Source organism: Gekko japonicus, unplaced genomic scaffold, assembly GCF_001447785.1.
Source record: "Gekko japonicus isolate JY-2015 unplaced genomic scaffold, Gekko_japonicus_V1.1 scaffold137, whole genome shotgun sequence".
Taxonomy (NCBI): domain Eukaryota; kingdom Metazoa; phylum Chordata; class Lepidosauria; order Squamata; family Gekkonidae; genus Gekko; species Gekko japonicus.
Genome location: NW_015174276.1, coordinates 1,438,088 through 1,464,497, shown reverse-complemented (window position 1 = coordinate 1,464,497; position 26,410 = coordinate 1,438,088). Strand labels below are relative to the sequence as shown.

The 26,410-nt window shown below is 48.1% G+C and overlaps 1 protein-coding gene across 1 annotated transcript in view; it reads left to right on the top strand.

Moving 5' to 3' along the window:
* Nucleotides 1-25,603, top strand: part of ZDHHC8 (zinc finger, DHHC-type containing 8) — a 179,980-nt gene extending 154,377 nt beyond the window's left edge. The window contains exons 4-11 of the mRNA XM_015423782.1: nucleotides 1,582-1,697; nucleotides 3,932-4,034; nucleotides 5,065-5,156; nucleotides 6,795-6,927; nucleotides 11,674-11,779; nucleotides 13,472-13,581; nucleotides 18,917-19,950; nucleotides 24,922-25,603. Coding sequence (XP_015279268.1) covers nucleotides 1,582-1,697; nucleotides 3,932-4,034; nucleotides 5,065-5,156; nucleotides 6,795-6,927; nucleotides 11,674-11,779; nucleotides 13,472-13,581; nucleotides 18,917-19,950; nucleotides 24,922-25,105 — 1,878 coding nt within the window. The 3' untranslated portion in view covers nucleotides 25,106-25,603. The remainder of the gene's footprint in view (nucleotides 1-1,581; nucleotides 1,698-3,931; nucleotides 4,035-5,064; nucleotides 5,157-6,794; nucleotides 6,928-11,673; nucleotides 11,780-13,471; nucleotides 13,582-18,916; nucleotides 19,951-24,921) is intronic.
* The last annotated feature ends 807 nt before the right edge of the window (nucleotides 25,604-26,410 follow it).

Here is a 26,410-nt window from a genome sequence, read left to right as displayed (position 1 = left end):
CTCCAGGATATCCAGCCAAACTGGCCTGGAGAACAATTGCTTCCTGACCCCAAAGTGGTGATCAGCATTTCCCTTGGCATGTAAGAAGGGGCCTCAAGAAAGAAGCAGTGGTGCAAACCCTTTGTGCCCTCCCTCTCATGAACTGACCAAGTTCACAGAATCAGCATTGCTGTCAGATGACCATCCAGCCTCACTCCCTGCAAAAACATAGGCCATCTTTTTAGAACCAAGCTGCCAAACCATAACCAATGTGAAACATCCATGCATCATGTCTTCCGTAACGTATTAAAATGCTTATTTGCAACCCCCGAAAGCTACTTCAAAGAGTGCTGAGGGACAAGAGTGTTTATTTTCCTTCAAGAGGCCATTTTAGATTTGCCAACCTGTGTTGGGGTTGGAGATCTCCCGGAATTATAACTGATCTCCAGATGACAGAGAACAGTTTCCCTAGAGAAAATGGTGGGTAGACTCTATGGCATGACGTCCTGCCGAGGTCATAAGAACATAAGAGAAGCCAACGTTGGATCAGGCCAATGGCCCATCCAGTCCAACACTCTGTGTCACACAGTGGCCAAAAATACCAGGTGCCATCAGGAGGTCCAGCAGTGGGGCCAGGACACTAGAAGCCCCCTTACACACACTGTGTCCCCCCCCCAAGCACCAAGAATTCAGAGCATCACTTGCCCCAGACCAAAAGTTCCTGTCTATACCTTGTGGCCAATAGCCACCGATGGACCTCTGCTCCATATGTTTATCTAATTCCCTCTTGAAGCCTTCCATGCTTGTAGCTGCCGCCACCTGTGGCAGAGAATCCCATGTGTTAATCACTCTCTGGGTGAAGAAGTACTTCCTTTTATCTCTTCTAACCCGACCGCTCAGCAATTTCATTGAGTGCCCACGAGTTCTTGTATTGTGAGAAATCTGACTCAGTCTAACTCAGGTCCCTCCCACTACCCTCGCTAGGCTCCACCCCCAAATCTCCAGGGATTTCCTAACCCAGAGCTGGCAACCCTAGTTTGTAGTGCCACGCTCGGCAGATTTGCACCCTTCTAAATCCACTGAGCCCTTACCTGGATGGCCCAGGTGAGCCCAGTCAGAACCTAAGCAGGGTCAGTCCTGGTTAGTACTTGGATGGGTCAATGTGTAGAGGCAGGCGATGGCAAGGCCACCTCCGCACATCTCTTGCCCTGAAAATCCCGAGGGGTCGCCATAAGTCGGCACTTCCCACCACTGAGTCCATTCAAATCAGTGGGGACGTCACTCTGTTTAAGACTGCATTTTAAATTGTGGAAGAGAGAGGGGAGGAATAGGTGAAATGCTGCCGTTCCCCCAGTGACTCTTCTCCCTCCCCGTATTTCAAGTTCTAAGTAGCAGCCGGGCTCCAGTTCAAACTGGGGCCTCTGTCTTTTTCTGCAGTTGCAATGCTCTTCCCCCCCCCCATTCTGTTCGTCTTGCAGGAAGGGAAACTATACCAGCGCCTGGACTCTGTGTGTGTTTGTGTGTGGTGGAGATAGCACACCGTGGGAGAGTCCCGATGCCGCCTGCAGTCCTGATCCAAACTCTTCCTCCACACCTCCCCAGCAGCTCTTTGCAGTTTACAGAACAGCAGGGGAACAATCCGTGGATCTCCTGTTGTTACTTCTCATTAAATGCTCAGATGGCAGATGGGAGCTCACGCGGCGGTGTGATGTTCAACCGTACAAAAGAAAAGAAAGAAATTGCCCCTGGAAAATGCATCTGCAGAGGCTATGGAGGAAGTGCTTTCTCAGTGCCCTCTGCAGAGGACGTGGCTTTCATAACGCAACTACCCAATCAGTGGCTAACAGTCCGATTTAGGGGAGGCCCTCGACAAAATGCCTTCTCTTGGGTTGCCAGCTCTGGGTTGAGAAATGCCTGGAGATTTTTTTGGGGGGATGGAGCCTGGGGAATGTGGTGTTTGGGGAGGGATGGGACCTCAACAGGGTATAATGCCCCAGGGTCCCCCTTCCAAAGCAGCCATTTTCTCCAGGGGAACTGATCTCTGTAACCTGGAGACCAGCTGTAATTCTGGGAGATCTCCAGCCACCACCTGGAGACTGGCAACTCTACATCTCTCCGATCCCAAGCATAACACCGTCACCTTGTTGTCCTCCACCCCAGTTGTCCCTTCCTCATTCAGTGAGAGGTAGAAAGCACTTGGTGGCTGCATGCTGTTATCACCCCTTGCCGGGCAATTGACGGGTGGTGGCTGCCAAGAAGGGTTGAAGTCACTACCGGAGAAAGAGAGAGAGCGTCAGTGAGGAAGGGCAGCAACTGCTGTTCTTCCTCCAAGCTCTCATCGCTTCTCCCTTGGTTGGGTGGGGTGGGAGAGTGCCCTAATTGCCCTGGGGTGGGCCAGTCGTAAGAACATAAGAGAAGCCATGTTGGATCACGCCAGGCTCATAGACAGGATTTTGTGGCTTGCGAGGCAAAAAATTTTCTGGTGGGGCTGCCATTATTTTTATGTCGGCAGCTACCCCTCTCCCCTCCCCTCCTGCAAGATTTAAAGGGCCCTTCAGCTGGTTGGCGGGGAACACGTGGCCTGCCGATAAGCTGGAGGGCCCTTTAAATGCTTTGGAGAAGAAGCAGGGGGGCCATGTGCGCAGGCCGTCCCAATTCTTCTCAAAAAATCTTCTAAAAATTTTTTTTGCCGCTGGCCCTTTAAGAAACGGGGTGGAGCCCCCCAATAGCCCCACTGTAGCTACAGGCCTGCCATCGTCACACAGGACAGAAGCGTGGGCAGTTGTGGATGCCGCCGCTGTGCCATGGTGAGTCAGGGACTGGCGATGGACCTTCCCAAGGCTCTGGGTTTGACAGCAGCAGAAGGATGCTGACCCCTGATGCTGGCCTTGCTCCATAGGAGGTATGATGGTGGATCTGGGACTGCATGTCAAATCACTACATCAGGGTCATATACCCACGGGGAGGGTGACATCTCCCGTCCCCGGTGCATGTTGCCTGTCAGCATGGCAGCAACCAGCAGGAAAACTTTTTAAAAATGCCGTCAGCAGCAGCGTGACGTAATTTATGGGGAAAACCCGGAAGAGGTGCTGCACCGTCACACAGCACAGAAGCGTGGGCAGTTGTGGATGCCGCCGCTGTGCCATGGTGAGTCAGGGACTGGCGATGGACCTTCCCAAGGCTCTGGGTTTGACAGCAGCAGAAGGATGCTGACCCCTGATGCTGGCCTTGCTCCATAGGAGGTATGATGGTGGATCTGGGACTGCATGTCAAATCACTACATCAGGGTCATATACCCGCTGGGAGGGTGACATCTCCCGTCCCCGGTGCATGTTGTCTGTCAGCATGGCAGCAGCCAGCAGGAGAACTTTTTAAAAATGCCATCAGCAGCAGCGTGACATAATTTATGGGAAAAACCCGGAAGAGGTGCCGCACCTCTCTAGGAATCACCAGAAACTCTGTGGTAAAAATGGCTGCCCCCCCCCCCATGTCCCTGCCCTGTGGTTGCTGGTTGTTGGGCCTAGCAATCCTACTCAACGTTAAGGTGACATACTTGGGGGCTTGTGTGGTTGCTGTGGAGCACCGACAGCGTAAAACATAGTCAGTATAAACCTCTATTGAGCAAACTTCAGAGGACGGCGGAGGACAGGAGGGCCTGGCGTGATCTTGTCCATGGGGTCGCGAAGAGTCGGACTCGACTGTGCGACTGAACAACAAATAAACCTCTATCACGAACATAGACAATATGCCATCACACTGTTAACATTAACCATTTATGTAAAGTTGTCACGTTTCTTGGCTTAATATAGTTCAGTCCATCATTTTCACTGAAACGGAAAGTGTTAGAATCCTCCAGGACTCCTTCAGAAAGGCTCTGAAGTGCTTTTCCTTCTCTTCCAGTCATTTGTATCCTCATTTAAACACTAGAATTTCCTTAACGTTGGGGACACAGTATGTCTGTCATGTGTGTGGCTGGGTTGTTCTTTATTCCGGTCATTGGCCTCACGGGCTTCCATATTGTCCTAGTGGCGCGAGGACGCACAACCAACGAACAGGTAAGGTGGTAATTTAAACGTTTAAACACACAGGGGGTTGTGGTTCCATGATACAGCACACACCTTTTATGCAGAAAGCTCCAGGCTCAGTTCATGGTAAAGGTAAAAGTTTCCCTTGCTCGAAAACCAATCGAATCCGACTCAAGGGGCGGTGCTCATCTCCGTTTCCAAGCTGAAGAGCCAGCGGTGTCTGAAGACTTTTCCGTGGTCATGTGCCGGCATGACTAAATGCCAAGGTGCATGGAACGCTGTTATCTTCCCACCAAAGCGATACCTATTTATCTACTTGCAATTTCTTGCTTTGAACTGCTAGTTTGGCAGGAGCTGGGGCCAGAGACAGGAGCTCACTCCATCATGCGGCACTAGGGTCTTGAACTGCCAATCTGCTGACCTTTCGGTCTGCAGCTCAGTGATTTTAACTTCTGAGCCACCACAGCCTGATATCAGCAGGCAAAAGGAAGGGGGCTGTGGCTCAATGGTAGAGCATCCGCTTGGGGTTCAGAAGGTCCCAGGTTCAGTCCCTGGCATCTCCAGTTAAAAGGACCAGGTTGTAGGTGATGTAAACGACCTCTGCCAGAGAGACGCTGCCAGTCTGAGTAGCCAATACTGACTGTGATGGAACGATGGTCTGATTTGGTATAAGGCAGTTTCATGTGTTCGTATGTTGGGATTGACTTTGACAATCAGAATACTGTGAGATGGGCCAGTGGCCCAACAGTATGAGGCAACGTTATGTATGTTTGTGTCTCCATGTTCTTGGTAGAAATATGGTGTGTGTGTGTGTAAGACAGACTATTATACCGTTGTGGAGAAGGTCAGAGACTATTGCCTTCATATTGTACTTGAGAACTTCCTTAGAAACGTCCGGCTGGCCAGTTTTTGGAAAGTTGGTACTGGAGTAGATGGACCTCTGATTTGCTCCGGCAGGGCTCTTTTGATACTGAAGACGCGAGATCAGCAGCTATGATGGAGATGTCCTAATTGATGCTTTTCTTACCTGTTCAGAGTACTATGATTATTATAATTGCAGGTGACAGGTAAATTCCGCGGAGGAGTGAATCCTTTCACTCGAGGATGCTGTGGTAATGTGGAACATGTTCTCTGCAGCCCTCTGGCACCCAGGTAAACTAGGAGGAGAGGGGTATAAAAGCTAGTTATTAACCTAAGGTGTGTCCCTGGGGTGCTGTGGGTCCCAGCCTATTGCTTACTAGGCACCTTGGACCTAAAGAACATGGGTTCAAACCCTCCGTCTGCCACTGACGCGTCGGCTGCTTCACATATTATTTTAGCAACATTATAGTTGCTGTAGAACTGATTTTATATGGTCACTTCCCCACCTCACAGTGGGAACATGCTAATCTCATCGTTTGGCTGGATTGCATTGCTAATTTGTGGACCAGTACCAGACGGCTATACTAGTATGAGAACTAATAAAACCCCAGAAATCAGCTTCCTGGAGGAAGAAGCAGGTGTAAAATCCCCACTACCTTCCTCCCCCTCCCCCCACACTTTGTTTTCCCCCATACACTGCCTCCAAATCTTCAGGAATTTCCTAAGACATAATTGGCGACCCAAGTTGGTCTGATTTTCTAATGCCAGAAAAATTTTAATATGGGGGAGAGTATCCCATGATCCTCTGTGGTGTTCCATGTTTGAGCGGAAATGGTATAGTATGGCCTACCACCTCGGTATTCTGGCTTCTTATTCCCAGTTCATTCTACCATAGGATGGCCAGGCAGGGGATGGGGGGGGGGATGGGGACTTATCAGTAGAAAAAAGAATGCCTAGACCACGTTGCCTATGTCGCAACTGGCTTTTACCATAGAGTTTTTGCCCAAATTGTTGCCCGGAAATCACTGACATGATGACATCACTTCCTGTGTGATGCAGACAATATGACCTAGGCCACCTGGTAGGCAGTTTGGGGGCAGGGGCTGGTGGCGGGGGACCCCTGCCTCCACCAGGGGGGCTGGCAACCCTATTCTACTGTATGTATAAATCAGGCCAAGCTCTTATGTACTGAAGTACATTTCCTCCGCAGCCCTCTTTTAATTGGTTTTGCTGGCTAGGAATTGCTTATCTGATGAAATTCAGTATCCAGGCAGATCCATATCAGCGGCAATCTTCACAGCAATTATTCTCCTGGACTCAAAGACTCTCCCTCTCCTACTATACCAGTCCATCTTTCCGCAAGATTCTGTCCACTGTCAGAACAAAATTGAAGTCCTTGAAGCTGATTCTTTGCTCCTTAGCTTTATAATGGATGGAAGGAAGTGGTGATTTTTCAATCTCCTTGACAGTTTTCAGTATTGTGAAAGAGGTACCCTCCAAGCGCAGAAGTAAGCCTTCAATCTGCCTGGCTTTGTCGTCTCTGGGCACAATCGGTCGGGAAGTTCTCCCGCAGAAGCCCCAATGAAATGAATGGGAACTCTCATTAATGTCAGCGAAACAAGTGCAGGAGAAACTGCCCTCATGGACCATGGCCATTGGCTGGATCCAGATTAAATCTTCCAGTGGCAGAATGGCCTTTTTCAGTCTCCCCCCACACACACACACTGCAGCCGTCCGGTCTCCAGAAAATGCTGCTCCTGGGTAAGAGGGGACCCTAAAGACTGGCATGGGGTGGTCTGCGGTGGGAAGGAAGAACTAGTAGGAATTGCCATTGTAGTCCGGATCCAGTCCACTCATTCAAAATCTAAGTGTAACAAAAGCAACACTTTTGTTCGTTGTCTTAGAAGAAATGTTTAACTAATTTCTCAGGTACATTGTTGACCCAAAGAAGAAACAGCCGGTAAGCGTGAAACCACCCTTTCTGAGACTGGATTTAACTGAGCGGCAGATTACAGTCAAAATAAGTGACAACGGCATTCAAGCCAACCTCAACCGGAGCAAGGTAGGGCATTTTTGACGTATTAGACCCCTGACTCCTCCTTGCTTGGCCCCCATGATGTTAAGAACTTCTAGTCCTGGGAAGAAGGGGATAGAGAACACACAACCCAGCCCCTGTCATCCCAAAACCATCAACAGAACAACATTTCAGGCAGAGCTGTTGGGGGATAATATATTAGAAAAGGGGGAAAGGGTTCCCTTTGATCACCAAAAAGGCTATGCTTCGGCGGGGAGGATGGGGTATAAATCCGATAAATAAATGAATAAAAATCATGGGACTGGCATGGACACAGGGTTGCCAGCCTCCAGGTGGGGCCTGGAGATCTGCTTTTACAACTGATCTCCAGGCTGACTGCTCCCCTGGAGAAAATGGCTGCTTTGAAGGGTGGGCTCTTGTGGCATAGTACCGTGCTGAGGCCCCTCCCCTCCCTAAACCCCTCCCTCTCCTGGATCCACCCCGAAAGTCTCCAGGTATTTTCCAACCCAGATCTGGCAACCGTACATGGACAGAAACCACGTGAGATGAGACTTGTAGTAAAGGGGTCCTCAACCTTTCCAAACCTGCAGGTACTTTTGGAATCCTGACGCAGGGTGGTGGGCACAGCCACAAAATGGCTGCTGTTAGAGGAAGAGCCAGACACAAAATGGTTGCTGTAGCTTACTTTCAGTCACAGGGTGAAGATCGTTGCGTTAGCAGCTGCTGCCAAAGCAACATTTTAAAAAAATCTGCACAGGTAGTTCTCCAGTGGCCAATAAGAAGCCTATGGCATTGCACCATGCTGAGGTACCAAATCCCTCCCCAAACCCCGCCCTCTCCCGGATCCACCCCCAAAGTCTCCAGGTATTTCCCAACCCAGACCTGGCAATCCTAGCCTGGATTCAGCCCAATGAGATGTCTTAAGTCACTTGAAGGCCTTTGAGGACGGAAAGGTAAAGGTAAAGGTTTCCCTTGCTCGAAAGCCAGTCGAATCTGACTCTGTGGTTGCGGTGCTTATCTCCGTTTCAAAGCCAAAGAGCCAGCGCTGTCCGAAGACATTTCCGTGGTCATGTGGCTGGCATGACTAAAAACTAATAAGTAAATTACCGCCCAATCCGTTTAGCCTTTTTTTGTACTGTTTTATGCAGGCTGTTCTTTTGAATTGATTTTTAACTCACAAATCACTGATGATTTGCTGTGTTTTAAATTTGTGATTGGAAGCTGCCTCCAAAGCCCTTGGGGCCAGAAAGCAGGATATAGCTGTGTTCGATCCAGCCCGCTTTTCTACTCCGTATCTCCGTCCCCCGTCCCCCCCCATTGTGTGTGGCTTTTGCCCCTGTCAGTTCCATAATGTGTGGCATAATGTCTGGCCTCCTTTGTGGATGAAAAGCTGGTAGGTTCCAGCACCGTGTTTTAAAACAAATAAATACATGACTTAACACTCATTTTGTAGTCTGCAGGACGCTTGCTCTGTAAGAGCCTCGGGGCACTTCAGGGTTATTCTGTTGTTAATAACCTGTGGATTGTAGCCCAGGATAGAAAATGCACTTTTGAAACAGAAGATAATTTCTAGTTTGGGGAATATTCTTGGAACAAATAGGTTCCTGTAGGAAAACAAGATCTGTGTGAAAGTCAAGCCTCTTTGATCAGAACTGTGTGTTGCTTATAGGGTACCTTTGAAAGGCAATGCAGCCTCTGTGACTGAAATTAAAGGGGGAGACCAGCATGGGGGGAAAGGGGCTATTTAACTCTTTGTACTGTTTTCTCAGTGAAAACTGCCGTCCCACTTGCTTGGGAGTGGTGATTTTTCGGTGGGGGGGGGACCAACAAGAGGGGAAACAGTTAATTAGTCTCTCTTCCTTGAGTGGGTGCTCTCTGTTGAAATGTTCGCATGAGGTATGCATAATCATCATTTTCTGGTTGTGCCTGGTCCCAAGGATGTCCCGTTAGCCTTGACTAGGGCCAGGGCCTTTTCTGCCCGGCCCCAGCCTGGTAGAACAAGTTCAAACTTGAGATCAGGGCCCTACAGGGTTTGTTACAGTTCCGCAGGGCCTGTGAAACAGGGCTTTTGGATGAGACGACGGACATCAAAATCTACTCTGGCCTCCCCTGCTAACAGAGCTGGCTTCTTAATTGCCCAAACTGGACATCTTTATTGAGGCATTCCCACGCTGATCACTGTTTGTTGTTGCTTTTAATAAGGGCTCTTTTTATAGAAAAAGCCCAGCAGGAACTTATTAGCATAATTGGCCACACCCAACAGCAAAATCCATTAGCATATTAGGCCACACCCTGACTGTGCCACTTATTAGCACATTAGGCCACACCCCCATGTTACCAGAAGTGTGGTCATCCAGCCACACCCACCTTTCCCTTCTTATTCTGTTTACCTTGTTTGTTGTCAAAACCCAGGGCTTTTTTTGTAGCAGGAACTCCTTTGCATGTTAGGCCACACACCCCTAATGTAGCCAATCCTAATGAGTTTCTGCTATTGGGTGTGGCCTATTATGCTAATGAGTTCCTGCTGGGCATGGCCAACTCAGGAGCCAGCCGGAACTCCGTTCCTGTACGTTCCTGCCCCAAAATAGCCCTGCTTTCAATTGATATGGATTTTGTTTCAACTGTTTACTTTATATATTGTCATTGTTACAATTCCTGTGTGATTGTAACCCGCCCTGGGCCTGCTTGTGGGGAGGGTAGGATAGAAACCATCTGAAGAGTGCAAAGCTGCATCCTAATTTTAAAATTCCATGCATTCTAGTTGCAATCTGGTTACCTGCATAGGGTTGCCAAGTCCGACTTACCTTGCCGGTGGGGGACTTTGGGGTGCCTCCTGGTGCGTGTGCGTGCACGCTTTGCGCGCGCCGCATGCACGTCACAGGGAAGTGACGTTATGACACCGGGCACGCTGGGGGCGGGGCCATGACCATACAAGGGAAAACCAAAGAGTTTTCCCTTGTATGACCGTGGCCCCGCCCACAGCGTGCCCCGGCGTCATAACGTCACTTCCCTGTGACATGTACGCTGGGGCAGGGTTCCCCCCAGGGCCTGATTCCCCGGCGTCGGGGAACGGGCCTCTGGGGCGGGGGGATTTCCGCCCCCCGGGGGGACTTGGCAGCCCTATACCTGCAGGAGGGGCTGGGGGGGGCTAGAAAAAGACCACAGCCCTGCCCATCTAAAGGAGGGAGGGAAGGAGAGGCAGTCTGCCTTCTCCTCACTCCACGAGGCACTGCCCTTCTGCTAGCCCAGATGGGGGGGCAGTAGCCCTCCAGGAAAATTCCTGGGGACCATAACAGCCAGTCCGCCAACATTTGGATCTCGCTTTCTTTCCCTCCCTCCTTTACAGTGCAGTTCTAAGCAGAGTTACACCCTTCTCTCAGCCCCACCTACCTCACAGGGTGTCTGTTGTGGGGAGAGGAAGGGAAAGGAGATTGTAAGCTGCCCTGAGGCTCCTTCGGGTCAGTTTGGTGTTATGGTGTAGTGGTTAAGAGCGGTGGACTCTAATCTGCAGAACTGGGTTTGATTCCCCACTCCTTCACATGCAGCCAACTGGGTGACCTTGGGCCAGTCACAGTTCTCTCAGAGCTGTTCTCTCAAGAGCAGTTCTCTCAGAGCTCTCTCAGCCCCACCTATATCATGGGGTGTCTGTTGTGGGGAGAGGAAGGTAAGGAGTTTGTAAGCCGCTCTGAGACTCCGAGTGAAGGATGGAGTATAAATCCAATCTCCTCCTCCTCCTCTTCTTCTTCTTCAGAAAAGGCCAAGCCGAAGCCGAGCCGAAGAACAGCGAGTCCCACCATTGGGTGCCGGTAGGGCAGTCCCCACCCCTGACGGTGTGGCCATAGATAGGGATAAATGAAATTGTGTAAGCCGCTCAGAGACCCCTCGGGGTTCAAGCGGGATACAAGTCGAAAGCATAAATAAATAAATAAATTCTTCTACACCCATTGACTTCAGTGGGTACTGAAGGGTGCAGCTCTGCTTAGGAGGACTACACTTCAGGTAACAGATTCCAGCTAGGAATCCCCGTGCATGGAATTTTAAAATTTTAAAATAAGGATGCAGCATATCCATTCGGCATTACCTAATCATGGAATACATCGCTCATTCAGTATATATTATCATTCTCTGCTCCGTGCATTGAGGAAGCTTCAGAAAGTGTAGGTTTAGGGAAGCAACATTTTCTTCACCAAGAAGAAAAGGAATAAAATATGCCAAGGAAGCAATTAGTATGCATAAAGTCTTAATGCATTAATAGTAATAATATTTAATGCCTTAATTACATTTTAATTCATTAATATTAATACGTTCAGACTTACTGAATTCATTACATTTCGAGATTTAAAAAGTGGAGATTTCCCCCTCCCCCCCACATGCTTTCTAAGTCTTGCTGGTGAGCGGAGACCCAGATGTGTATTTCAGTGCGATCCTAATCAGAGAACCAGATTTTCTGGGCCTCAGAGTTATGGAGATATACTTGAAAAGGGGTCAGGAGGCCTCCAGTATTCAGGGATGTGTAGAGCGATCCCTTGAACCAGATCTAGCAGAAGCAAGTTGTATGCATGCCTGAATATTTTAAGATGCATCCATGCTGGGAAGTAATTCCATAATATTATTCAGTAGATAATATTTAGTCATGCACAATGAGAAGTCAGAACCATGTTCTTAATTTGAAGGATTTGCACGACTTCTGTTCTCTGTTGTCTTACATTAGATGTGCAATGCCCTCTCGACCTTGAAATAATATTAATATGCTTTTTTTGGTTATTTTTTCAGTCTAAAGTTAGCCTGGAAGGGCTGGATGAGAAAAGCCTGGACATCCAGCCACCTCTACCACCCAAAGGAGACTCCAGCAAATACAGTGAACCGGGGAGCAGCGAAGGTATTGGGGCTTTACTTTTGAAGCCAGACAAAATACTGGCCGCCGCAGCCACATGGGTGAGGATTCACCATTTTGCATTCACTGCTGCTGTGAATGCAGAGGCTCAGAGCGTCTTTGTGAGGATTTTCTGTACGGCATCCACCATCAGCTGCCGTCTTCCCTGCATTTATTCCCTGCCACACCACTGAAGAGCTATTTACAAATCAGCAAATGGTATATCGTTACAGCACCATAGCAATAACTAGCATCCAAAGCTCCCTCTGAACTGTGGAGTCTTGTGAGCAAAAATTCTACTTCGTGAGATACTGGCGTTAAAGTTGTGAGCGAGCGATTTGGCTACTGCACAAATTAGTTTGCTCTGGAGCCATCCTTCCTGAGCTAAGACCAAAATGTGTGAGCCGGAGGCTAAAAAACTGTGAGCTAGCTCACACTAACTCAGCTTAGGGGGAACACTGCGCATGATGTAGTGTTTAAACTATTGGGCTAGGATCCGGGAGACCCAAGTTTGAATTCCCATAGTACCATGGAAGCTTGCTGAGTCATTTAGGGCCAATCACACATACTCTTGGCCCAGCCTACCTCACAGGGTTGTTGTGACGATAAAATGGAGAAGTGGAGGCTGTTGTAAGCCACTGTTGTAGGGCAGCATCAAGCAACCGATGGAAGGCAAATGATACTGGTGTGGGGGTGGGCTTTTGAAAGCAGATGCCTTCCCATTCAGAGACTGTGATGACTTTCTTGGACTGTGCACTTCCCAAAAGGATCAAAGCAGAGCAGGTTTAGGAATGAGCATCCTGAGAACAGGGAAAGGATGATAGGAACATGTTTAGAGCTTGTGCGGATGCTCCAAAAAGATTTTAAAAGCTCCAGGTTAGACACCTGACTGGAGAAAATCCTCTGTGTGGAAGCAGCCGTCACTGGCCTCCTTAAACTGCATCCCCTTGTCCTGTTCAGTGTGTGAAAATCAGTTGACTTGAGGCTTCAGTCTAGAAACCACCATATATGTTCCAAATGCAGAAAGTCCCGCATTTGACTCCCAGCATCTCTAGTTAAAAGAGCAGATGTTGAGAAAGACTTTTCTCTGTCTGAGAACCCGGAGATCCTCTGCCAATCAGAGTCGACAATACTAGGCTACATTAATCAGTTATCTAACCAAGTGTAAGCTAGCTTCATATATTCAGTGTACTTCATTCGGACGGTGTACACTTTATTGGCTTTTGGGCATGTACACATGCTTTACACCAGAGATCTTCCAAATGGCATGTGTGGGCACCTCGTTGTCTTCCAATATGGTTCCTGACACTCACTCGCTTTTTTAGTCTTGGGATGAATGAGCAGGGTCTTGAACATATCAGGGGGTTGCTCCTTGGGGGCTCCTACCAGCTCACTGATTGGCAAAGTGCTGAGCTCATTCTGGGCAGGTGCATCATAGCCACATGCCCTTGCTTTGGCCATAAACACAGGCCTTCTTATATCTCTGGGCTTTGAACCACTCACTGTAGCATCTCTTCCCCAAGGCAAGGAGGTGATTCCCCGTGGTAGACACTTTGTGGTGGCACTCAACATTCCAAAAGTGCCCCTTAACTCAGCTAGGGTGGGACTCCTGGTGTGTACTCTTGCACATAAATATGCATCAGTTTTAGTTCATTTTAAAAATGGACAGGCATGGTTTCTTTTTGTTTCTTTCCCCAGAGAGCAGCCTTTCGCCCAAACTGATCAGCCCTCCCACACCGGCGATGTACAAGTATCGCCCAGCTTTCAGTAACAATCCAAAAGTACACTATCATGGAGCATCTGAACAGGTGAGACTGTTGTTAAAGTGCTTAAGGGAAGTATCTCCGAAACGGCACTTCATCTTGCATAAACTGCCACGGACTAGAACCCATTCATGAGATGCAAGGTGTTTGCTCCTCAAAAGGCAGACATATATAAACATCCACATTTTTTGCAGGGGAAAAGGTTGTAGGTCTGATTGGTTATGAATGAGAGTGGATTTAACTGGTAATTATTATTACAACTGCCCTGACCTGGATGGCTCAGACTAGCCTGCTCTTATCAGAAGCTAAGCAGGATCAGCCCTAGTTAGTGCTTGGATGGGAGACCACCGAGAAGTTCCAGGATTGCTGTGCAGAGGCAGACAAGGGCAAACTGCCTCTGTTCATCTCTTGCACTGCAGACTCCACAGGGGCACCATAAGTCAGCTGTGACTTGATGGCACCTTAAAGGTAAAGGGTAAAGGTTCCCTTGCTCGAAAGCCAGTCGAATCCGACTCTAGGGTTGCGGTGCTCATCTCCGTTTCAAAGCCGAAGAGCCAGCGCTGTCCGAAGACGTTTCCGTGGTCATGTGGCCGGCATGACTAAACAACAAGGCGCACGGAACGCTGTTACCTTCCCACCGAAGTGGTACCTATTTATCTCCTTGCAATTTCTTGCTTTCGAACTGCTAGGTTGGCAGGAGCTGGAACTAGAGACGGGAGCTCACTCCGTCATGCGGCACACTCGGGTCTCGAACTGCTGAACTACTGTCCTTCCACAGCCTGCAGTTCAGCGTCTTAACCACTTGATGGATATTATCACAGCAGACACAGTATTCGAAGTTTAAAGGAAGCAGCAGACTGCAGGGTTTTGTCAGAGGCGCATCTTGCTTTGGTATATTTGAAGCGAAGTAAGGAAAATCCTTTTTCAGAGCCAGGGATTCTAAAATTGTGAAAATATCTAAGACAACTATGGAGCCAGTTCCAATCTAACATTGGGGCTTAGTTCTTGCGGAGATGGTAAAACCAGTGACTGGTCTGTACCACTTTTAACTGTTCAGTCACGTGGAGATAGATCAAGATGGGCAGCCATGTTGGTCTGCCTGTAGCAGTAGAAAAGAACAAGGGTCCACTAGCACCCTAAAGGCTAACAAAATTTGTGGCAGGGGAGGAGCTTTTGTGAGTCACTGCTCCCTTCTTCAGACACACTGCTCCCTTCTTCAGATAGAGCTAGAATGTGAGATATTCTAGCTATATCTGGAGCAGTGACTCACAAAAGCTCCTCCCCTGCCACAAATTTTGTTAGTCTTTAAGATGCTCTTTTCTTCTGTTCTTGCTCTTTTCTGCCGTTCAATCCTAAATAGAGACACACCCTTCTAAATCAGTGGCTTTAGAAGGGTGTAACTCTGTTTAGGATTGCAGTGTAAATTGTGGGAGGGAGGATTCAACATGTGCATGGAAAAGCAGCATGTCAAGCAGAAAGCTAGGTTACGGCCCTACTACCTGAGGTACTACTTTTCTGGGAGTAGAGAGTATTTGGCCGTGGCCCCACTGGCGGCTTGGTGCAATATAGTGCTGCCTCTTATTGAACCAGTTGAAAGTATTGCAGGGCACATCAGCCACACAGCACGCCCTGCTGCGGGTTACCCACGGAGACATCCCGTGGTGAAGCAATCCACATTATTGCAGCACCTCAGCTACAGAGTGCGCCGCCAAAAAACCCTCAAAATGCATGCACGTGCATAAGTGTGCATGTGCGCACATACGCATATGGGCAATTTTTTTAAAAAATAGCCTCCCCAGCAGCAGAACAGATCTGCAGGTTCAGACTGCCAAATTTGTTCTGCGCACACTCCCCCGCGTTCAGACATCTGGACATGCGCAGTGACTGCGCGAGCAACGGAAAACACCACTTGCGATGTGGTGCCTTTTTAACCCGGCTCTAAGTCGTCCTACGATGGGATACGTATGGCTGGGCTTGGTGTCCTCAAGATGAATTTCTGTAAGGTGATACTGGGTAGCTTGTTGGAACCGGCTTTCCATGTAACCAAAGTCGATTAATTTTGACAAGCTTTTGATAACTAAATGGGTAAATTTCAATGCCAGGGTCATTACTGTAAATCAAAGTGGATTAATTGGCAGATCTGTCTCTGGTGCTTTAAAAAAAATTACATATTTATTGTTTAGGTGTTCTTAGCAGTTTTGCTGTATTGCTTTAATTAGTTTGTAAGTGGCCTTGAATTGCAACAGAAGCAAGGCTATAAATACTTTTGGCATAATCCTTGAGATAAGCGTCTGGCCTTACTTGGGGATTAATTCCCAGGAATTACTTGGCTAATCAATTCAAACATAATTTTTCCTTCTTCTCCCTATCATATTTTAATGATGTGGCTAACAAAGTGAGCTCTGACTCATGAAAGCTTATTTCTCAATAAATCTGTTAGTGTTTAAGGTGCCACAAGGCTCTCTGTTGATCTGGTTACAACAGAGTAACATGGCTACCTCTCTGGAGTTTAGAGATCCTAGTACTATAGTGTGTGGCTTGCTTTCAGGAGGAGGAATTTGGTACATACCATACTGCAAAAAAACCTCTATGAAAGAAGCACACCCCAAAACAGAAATTGTTGCTCATGGAAGATCTGAACTATTGCATTAAATCCTTCTCATGTGTTTCCCAGAGAGTAGGTTACATGTTTGAGACATTACGCTTGCATGTCGGTTTCTAGAAATAAGACATATGAATCTCTCTACCCGTTAATTTTTTTTAACTGTGCAGTTGAATTAGGAAAGGAGCTGCGGTGGCTCAAGTGGTTAAGACGCTGAACTGCAGGCTGTGGAAGGTCAGTAGTTCAGCAGTTCGAGACCCGAGTGTGCTACATGACGGAGTGAGCTCCCGTCTCTAGTTCCAGCTCCTGCCAACCTAGCAGTTCGAAAGCAAGACATTGCAAGTAGATAAATAGGTACCGCTTCGGTGGGAAGGTAACAGCGTTCCGTGCGCCTCGGTGTTTAGTCATGCCAGCCACATGACCACGGAAACATCTTCGGACAGCGCTGGCTCTTCGGCTTTGAAACGGAGATGAGCACCGCAATGAAATGTATGTCTTTACTTAAACTTCAGTTCATAATAGCAAGGGAACCTTTACCTTTACCTTAATTAGGAAGAAAATGGTTTCATGAAATGTATGTCTTTACTTAACCTTCAGTTCATAATAACATATATTGTAATGTATAATGAAAAGGTTTTATTCCGTGTATGCCTCTTGCTCTGTGGGTACCATGTGGCTGCAAACTCAAGCATCTCAGTGGGGTTTACTGTTCAGGGTACAGGACCTCATAAGTGCCCACTGACCTTCTTACAGGTAAGTTCTCCTTTTGCGATGAAACCCTCCGTGAAGTTCAGGCAGCATCCAGAGGCACGTGGCAAAATTATTTTCCCTCACATCCGGGAACCGACTGGAAACAAAGGGCGGGAGTCCATGATATATGCCAATCTATAAGAAGGTTCTTTACAATTACTTTAGAACCACGCTCACAATGGAGTTCCACTCTGAGACTGGGATTTCTCCCTTGTCAAGGAAAGCAGAGGCGGGGGCTAAGAGATGCAGGTCAGCTGTTCCACCAGCAAACATGCAGGGATGCTGTTCATAAGTGTTCCAGCTCATGTTGATTTCTGTAGTTTTGTAATTCTTTAAAAATTGCCTTGAGGCCCCAATCCATATTGGGCACAGTGTGTGTGTTGGCTCCAGCAGATCTTGTCCCCCCCCCCTTTTCATGTGCCAAAATGGAGGGGGGGATTGGACATGTGGCCGCCATCACATTTAGTTTGGCTCTTATTTCTGATTGGCTAGAGGAACTTTTTCTTCCATCGAGTAAACTCCTTGCCTTGGATCCGGTACCTTGTTTCCACTCGTGCTTCCTTCATCCATCGCGAAGGCAGTTCTCTGCTGCGAAGCATACGTTCCCTGAGTGCTAGGCGTTTCCGCGTATACACAATCAGTGTCTTTCAGTGAACTACAAGATGCCTAGCATGTAAGGAATACATGCTCCATAGCGGAGGACTGCCTCCGCAACATACAATGGAAGAGCACGTGGGGACCCTATAGAGGCTCCGAGCCTAAGCCTGTGATGATTGCTGTTTTAACTTTGAAAATGGAGGCAAATGCCCATTAAGAAATCCCGCTTCAGGAAGTTGCTTTCCCCCCCTTGTTGTTGGACTCTTCCCCGTAATGGCTCATCCATCTTTCTTTGGGTACTTGTCGCCCAACTGAGAGCTTTTGAAAGGCAGGCTTGCAGCAAGCTATTATGGCACCAAACTGCCCGCAGCTGAAAAGATTACCTCGAGAGCCTCACCTTATTACCCGACAAATGGCTTTGGTGCGCCTCTCGTTCAAAATATTATACTTTTACGCACGCTTCAGCTGGTTTTGAATTGTCCGCAGAACGGGGTGGGTGAAAGAGAATGCTAGTATAGAGCAGGGCTCTGTGTAGAAAGGGTCTTTAAGTTGCCAGTTAGGATCAGGAATGCAGTGCATGTCGAGAAGGGGCTTCGGCTTTCTTGCCTGCACAGTTTTCTCACCCTGAAACAGCCCCAGGGTGGTACTATTGGGCCTCTTGGGGAAACCCACAGATACCCCAGAGAACATTTGGGTTTCTCCAAGCAGTGCCTCCGGGACTATTTCAGGTTGATAATGCGGCGCAGGTGGATAATATGGTGCTGAAGCCCCTATCTGTGTACGCTGAGATCCTGTTCTTAACCAGGCAATACACATGCAGGAATTGAGGAGAGCCCACAGCTCAAGTGTGATTGTGACACATCTGACACAGGAAGGAGACCTCGGTCCAACTTGTGTACAGCATTCCATAAAGGTAAAAGGTAAAGGTTTCCCTTGCTCGAAAGCCAGTCGAATCCAACTCTAGGGGTGCAGTGCTCATCTCCATTTCCAAGCCGAAGAGGCAGCGCTGTCTGAAGACGTTTCCGTGGTCATGTGGCCGGCATGACTAAACACCAAGGCGCGCGGGACACTGTTACCTTCCCACTGAAGCGGTACCTATTTATCTACTTGCAATTTCTTGCTTTCGAACCGCTAGGTTGGCAGGAGCTGGGACCAGAGACGGGAGCTCACTCCGTCATGCGGCATACTCGGGTCTCGAACTGCTGAACTACCGACCTTCCGGTCTGCAGTTCAGCACCTTAACCACTGAGCCACCGCAGCCCCTACAGCATTCCATAATGGAGTCCAAATATGTGTTGACTGCAAAGAAAAAGGGGGAAACGGTCCCGTGTTCCAAAGAGGAGAAGTTCAAAGAGTATTACGGCCTGGATTGTGCCTCCCTTGCTCCGGCCCTGCTGCCTTATCTCTCTGTTAACTGTACCTCTTTTCCAGATCTCCATACAAGACGGCCATAAGCAAGCAGCCGTCATGGAGGAGAATGACAGCAGCCTCGATTACCAGTCGGAACCGAGCGTTGATATCCCCAGCTATCGGCAGAGCTCCCTCCACAAGACCTACCAGTCTTCTCCGCTCCAGATAGACTCCTTTGCCGTCAATTCGAGGTCTTTGAGCCTGAAATCTGCCAGCCGGCGAGGGATAGACAAAGTGTCCCTCCACCCCCTGAAGTCGGAAGGGGCTGCTTCCACACCTTACAAGAGCATCTTTTCCCCCAACTCTTTGTCGAACAGGAACGGAAGTCTGTCTTACGACAGTTTGCTTAACCCCATGTCCCCCTCAGGGAGGAGGTGCATGGCTCATTCCGCTGTGGGCTCCATCGGGTACCACTCGCCATATTTGTCTGCCAAAATGTGCCACCTGCGGGGCAGAGAGCTTCAGCGCCCACCCCCGCAGAGCTTCAGCCCTGTGCTGGGCAGCCCGGCCTCCCACCCGCGTGACCCCTCGCCGGTCCGCTACGACAACCTGTCGAAAACCATCATGGCGTCCATTCAGGAGAGGAAGGAAATGGAGGAGAGGGAAAAGCTCCTCCTCTCTCACCCAGACTCTGTGTTTGCAGACTCGGGGGTGTACGACACCCCTAGCTCTTACAGCCTTCAGCAGGTCAGCATGCTGTCGGAAGACCCCCGTAGCATCATTTTGAGATACGGCTCTAGAGACAATCTGATGACCACAAGCAGTTTTAGTGCGAGGAACCCTGTCCTGCAGGCCTCGGTCACTTCCCTCTCCAGTGCAATGACCAGAACGTCAAGGACTTCCACTCCTTCCCTTCAAGCTGACCTAGCCAATAACAATGTCCAAGCCCACCAAGCGTTGCAGGGCCGGGTGAGCAATGGCTCCTTCAAGTCTCCCGGCCATCAAGTCCCGTCGTCCCCCAGTGGAATATCCAGGTCACCCTCGTACGGCCCAAAAGCGGTCTCGTTTGTTAATGCTGTGGAAATAACAGAGGCACAACCAATGGGGACTCCAAGGTACGCACAACTTTCTTACTACAGTTGTTCTTAAAACTGTGCTAGCGTTCTTCCTTTCCTCCTTCGCAGAGATATTTTTCTTCTAATGTTCAGGGATGTTGTGTTGTTGTTTTTTTGCAGGGGAAGTACTATTACATTTTGGAAAATTGAAAAATGGTTTGCAGATTAGTATCCAGGGATACTGAAACCCGTTTTGCATGAACGGTGGGGGAAAGCCATTAGAAGTAGTTTATTCCTCCTCTGCTGCAGGAGAAACAAAATCATGCCAACTCACAGTGCACACATGCTCATTGCACAAGGAACAGCTTAAAAGCCAGTTGTCACATGTGACAATCCATGTGCAGATTGCTGTAGGGTCACAAATGGCAGCTGGATCAATCTGGTAAGTCGGGCATTGGAGGGAGACAAGGGGATAGAATAGCATCCATTACACAGTGGGGAACTACATTATGGGTATAACATTTTACCATAGAGAGGAAGATTCTGTATTGACCTGTAAGCTGAACGTCCAGTAAACATTAATAGCCACCATTGCTTATACATCCCCATGGTCACAGAATGGCATTGCTCTGTCACATTTTTATCTTGCCTTTCCTCCAGGAAGTGTTCACGGTGTTGTTTAATTTTATCCTCACAAACATCCTACAAGGTAGTTTAGGCAGAGAGAGTGTCACCTGGTGGGCTTTGGAGCTGGCGGGACTGGAACCCAGGATTCTCGAGTCCTAGGCTAGGACTCTTGACATCTGTATACTATTCCGGCTTTTGGATTTAGCATCTCTAGGGTGAAACCAGCCATATACTTTGCATTCAGAATTAGAGTTGGAAAGCTGTTACATTTTAAACCAGAAGTGCCAACGAAGAGCCGCAGCGCTATGTGACCTGTGCTCTTTCTGTCTCTTCCGTGATGTCCTTCTGTTGCTCTGGTCTGCGCCCAACCATCCTGACACAGAAGGCAGAGTTTCCCCCTGTTCTTGCAGCCCATTCTGAACCCGGGAAAGGGATTGGCATGGATTTGGAGGAATAGCCACACAAGTCAGCAGGCTGGAAAGCTGTTACATTTTAAACCAGAAGTTCCAATGAAGAGCCGCAGCGCTGTGTGACTTGTGCTCTTTCTGTCTCTTCTCTTCTGTGATGTCCTTCTGTTGCTCTGGTCTGCACCCAACCATCCTCACACAGAAGGCAGAGTTACCCCCTGTTCTTGCAGCCCATTCTGAACCCGGGAAAGGGATTGGCATGGAGGAATAGCCACACAAGTCAGCAGGGTGAAGTGAAGAGGGATGAGGAGGTGAAATTGTTCGTCCTCTTTTTTCCCTCGGGCACAGTTTCACTGGGGGGGGGTTATCCCCTATGTCCATCTTCACTCAGTCCTCTGTGACCCAAACTGCATGGCTGTTGCTCCTTGTCAGGGCATTTTTTGTAGAAAAAGCCCAGCAGGAACTCATTAGCATAATAGGCCACACCCAACAGCAGAAACTCATTACCATATTAGGCCACACTCTGACAGCACCGCTCATTAGCATATTAGGCTGCACCCCGGTTTTGACAACAAACAAGATAAACAGAATAAGAATCAAAAGGTGGGTGTGGCTGGATGACCACATTTCTGGTAACATGGGGGTACAGCCTAATATGCTAATGAGCGGAGCTGTCAGGGTGTGGCCTAATATGGTAATGAGTTTCTGCTGTTGGGTGTGGCCTATTATGCTAATGAGTTCCTGGTGGGCGTGGCCAACTCGGGAGCCAGCTGGAACTCCGTTCCTGTGCGTTCCTGCCCAAAAATAGTCCTGCTCCTTGTGTGTTCTGGAAGGGGATGTATGCCTAGAGAGAAATATGGGAAGACTCCACGGGTCTTCTGTGCACAGATGGCAGGCTACAAGCCACTACCAGTTTATTTGTGCCTTTATTTATTTGGTGCATTTTTGTCCCACCTTTCCTCCAATGAGCTCAGGGCGGCAGACATAGTTCTGTCTTCTCCATTTTATCTTTGCCACAACTCCTTAGTTAGGCTGAAAGACGACTGACTCTCGCCCAAGGTCACTTAGGCGGTGATCACACACACTAAATAATCCACTTTCAATCCACTTTCCTACTGGATTTTACTGTGTGAACTGGCAGAATCCAGTTTGAAAGTGGATTGAAAGTGGATTATTTAGTGTGTGATCACAGCCTTATTAGTGACTTCATAATGGGTGGGTATTTGAACCCGGCACTCCCAGGTCCTAGTCTGATACTGTAAACACTATGCCACACTAGTAGATTTGCACCTGTCATCACGAGGAGCGCTGCATACCCCCAGAGTTAGGGTTCCCAACCTCCAGGTGGGGCCTGGAGATCTCCCTCTGTTACAACTTATCTCCAGACAATAACGATCAGTTCCCCTGGAGAAAATGGCTGCTCTGGAGGGTGGACCCTAGGGCATTGTACCCCGCTGAGGTCCCTCCCCTCCCCAAACCTCACCCTCACCAGGCTCCACCCCGAAAATCTTCAGATATTTCCCAACCCAAAATATGCAAAGTGATAGATGTGATAGATTAGATAAGCATATGGAGCAGAGGTCCACCAGTGGCTATTAGCCACAAGGTATAGATAGGGGCTCTGGGGCAAGTGATGCTCTGTCATCTTGGTGCTTGGGGGGGGGTCAACAGTGGGAGGGCTTCTAGTGTCCTGGCCCCACTGGTGGACCTCCTGATGGCACTGGTATTTCTGGCCACTGTGTGATACAGTGTTGGACTGGATGGACCTTTGGCCTGATCCAACATTGGTGTCTCTTATGTTCTTATGTGCAGCTTCCACATGCTAGCAAGACTTACCGGAATCTTTTGGCTTGTCTAGCACTTTCTGACAAAATCTGGAGCCTTGCTAGCCCTTGCAGCACATATGAGGAGGCTTCTGGCATATGGTGAGGGTCTTGGACATCACTGTCTTCTTTGGAGGCCTGGATAGCCCAGGTTCAGACCTCAGAAGCTAAGCAGGGTCGGCCTTGGTTAGTATTTGGATGGGAGACCACCAAGGAGGTCCAGGGTCACTACACAGAGGCAGGTGATGGCAAACCACTTCTGAACGTCTCTTGCCTTGAAAACCCCTACGGCGCCGCCATAAGTCGGTTGCGACTTGATGACACTTTACACGCAGGCATATTTTTGAAAAGACCCAGCATGGCTGGCAAATGTATGAGCATTAATTTCGTCCACCTGTGGCATGTCAAATGCCCCTGGAAAAGCCCAAAGGCCTGTGCACATCTTTCTCATAGGGTCCAAAACAGAACATAAGTAGAGCCCTCCTTGAAGTAGACCAAATGTCTATTTAGGTGAGCATCCTGTTTCCCACAGAAGTCAACCACATGCCCCTGAGAAACCTACAAGCGGTGTGCAAAGGCAACAAGAAAACCTGTGGATGCTGCCATAATGCTACCTCTGAGCATCACAGCTAAGAGCCACTGATGGGCCTATTTTCAACCTGCTTGAAAAGCTGACAAGACTGGCGGCTATGGCTGCCATCTTGTGGCAATGAGTTCCACAGCTAGGTTGCCAGCCTCCAGGTGCGGAGTTTCCAACCTCCAGGTGTGGCCTGGAGAGCTCCCAGAATTACAGTTCATCTCCATACTACAGAGATCGGTTCCTCTGGAGGAAATGGCTGCTTTGGAGGGGTCCCTTCCCTCCCTAGACCCCAGCCTTCCCAGGCTTCACCGCCAAATCTCCAGGAATTTCCCAACCTCGAATTGGCAATTCTAACCATAATTCAGAATTTCAGCCTGGAAATGAGATCTCTGTAACTATTTTACTTGTGCATGGAACATTCACTGTTGGCAACCTGGCAACACTTGAAAAAGCCCTTGGAAACTGTTAGGTAGGTCCCAACCCACCACCTAGCAATCAGGAAACAGAGTAATGCAATCTTGTGTTTTGAGTGCTGTAACAGCTATTAACCACCAGGGTGTAGCTGACTTGTTTGCTTCATGCTAACAGGCTTTGATGACAGAGGTGGGTGTCGCTTTGGTTTCCTGTTGTTTATAATAAGGAGCTCAATGGGAATGAACTTCTATTATCCTACAAGCTGCAAGAAATAATGAGAAGGGCTGCTGCTTCTGACCGGTCCCAGTAATCTCTCCAGAACCCCTTGGCTAAAATTGTTGAGTTCATTCGAATATGCATCATACATCTTGTGGTGCAAAGGAAATACAATTTTGGAATGGAAATATTTGACACTGAATAGATCAAGACGGATAGCCGTGTTTGTCTGTCTGTAGCAGCAGAAAAGAGCAAGAATCCAGTAGAACCTTAGACTAACAAAATCAGTGGCAGGGGAGGAGCTTTTCTGAGTCACTGCTCACTTCTTCAGAGACAGCTAGAATGGGAGTTCATCTGTCCTATTTATTGGGAAGTGGAGTGATTTCAGATGCCGAATGACAACAGCAAGTGAATGACAATAGCAGGCATTATTAGATTTAGGTGAGATATGCAGAGGGGTAATAAGCATGGAGAAATCAGCATTGGTAATGATTGTGAAGTTACCTTTTGAAAGGTTTTAGCATGTGAAAAGGCTTATGTTCCAGAATGCATTCTGGGATGTTATTAGATTAATTAAGTAGCAATTTTTAAGCAAACAGGAAGGAGTGGCTGGCAGGCTGGAAGGGACGGACTGAAATTTGAAAAATAAAACTAAAGACCTGAGCTTTAAAGGATGAATAATACAGAAGGTTGCCACCAGTGTTCCCTCTAAGCTGAGTTAGTGTGAGCTAGCTCAATGCATCTGATGAAGAGAGCTGTGTTTCTCGAAAGCTTATGCTACAATAACGTTTGTTAGTCTTAAAGGTGCTACGGGGCTTTTTACTATTTTGCAGCAACAGACTAACATGGCTAAATCCTCTGTATCTAGGACATAAACAGCTTCTAGAATGCTTGTATGGAACTTTTCATGACGGCTGATCCCTGTCCACTAACTCCCAACCTGCTTGTTTTGCTTCCGATACAGGGAGGACATCCAGTTGAAGACACCTCACAGTAAAATTAATGGACAGCCAAAAGGAATTTCAAGGGTAGAGTGTCGACTAGGGTCAACGCCAAGCCCCCAGGGACCCCCAGTCAGTCCTGCTAGGCACTCAAACGTTAAGAAAGTGTCTGGAGTGGGTGGAACGACCTACGAAATTTCAGTATAAAGGAGAAATTCGTGAAACAAAGAGCCATCCACAAAACCAGCCATGAAGCTAGGTGCACTGTGAAAACTCAGATAATAATGCCAACAAGAAGAGGAGGAGGAGAAGGAGCAGCTGATGGTTTCCTTTCCGTTCCGTTTCATGGGGGTGGGTTGGTTTTTGTTTTTAAATTAAAAAAAGAACACTCCTTCTTTCTTTAAGCAACTTTGTTTTGGCCAAAAACCAGCTGCAGCCTTACTTGTGAAGACATAAAACTTTGTACAACTCATTGGAAAAATCTCTCCGACAGGCAGTTGGGAACCAGCTCAGTCAATCGACAGATGTGCGGCACCAGGAGTCAGAGATTACTCTTGCTTTTGTGGAAGAGGATGGGAAAAGCCATTGTGCGTTTGTCCATCAAATCCTGTCATGTAGATGTTGTACTGTGATCTTAAAAAAACCCAGTTTGATCGGGCTCAGTGGTTCTCCCCGTCCTGTCCCTCCAAGTTTGATGGTGATATGATGGAATGACAGAATTAAATAGCTTATTTTTTTTCATCCTTTAAATTATGAATACTAGATTTCTGGGAAGAGGTTGCTGTTGCCCAATGCAGCAAATAGCAATGGCTGCCCATTCATTTTACAGGAGGAAACAGATTCTGGTGGGCATCCAGATGCACATAAGAAGAGCCCTGATGATCAGACCAAACATCTGTCTGGACTTGCATCCTGTTTCCCACAGTGGCTGGCCAGATGTTTTCAAAAAGCTCACAAGTAGGGCAATAAACACAACGTTCCTTGATAGATCTCTCTTCCACAATTGTGTCTAATCCACTTTTTAAACCATCTAAGCTAAAGGCCATCATGCCATCTTGTGGTGGTGAATTCCCCAAATTAATCATGCATTATAGGAAGCAGTGATTTCTTTTGTCTGTCCTGAATCTGCTGCCCATTAACTCCCCAAGTTTCAGTATTATGAAAGAGGGTGGGAAATTTGCCTCCCTCCACTTTCTCCATGCCACACTTTAAGGCATGCCGATCTGTTTCCTCCATTGGAATGAATGGAGAAAGTCCTCGTGAACAAGGAATCCTCATACATGCACACACATGTGGGTTTCTGCGTCATTGCATGGAAGGGCCCAAGCAACGTCAATTGTGCTCCTCTTCAGTTGAAGGGTCCTTTGACCATCATGCAGTCTTTTAGCGATTGTCTTCTGAGCAAGGGAAGGGGAGAAAGTGGTTTGGAGGTATCCCATTCTCCTTCGCCACGGTGTATTAAATCCTGTGTCCCTGTATCCATATGAGTTTGTCTTTCATGTAAAAGAACTG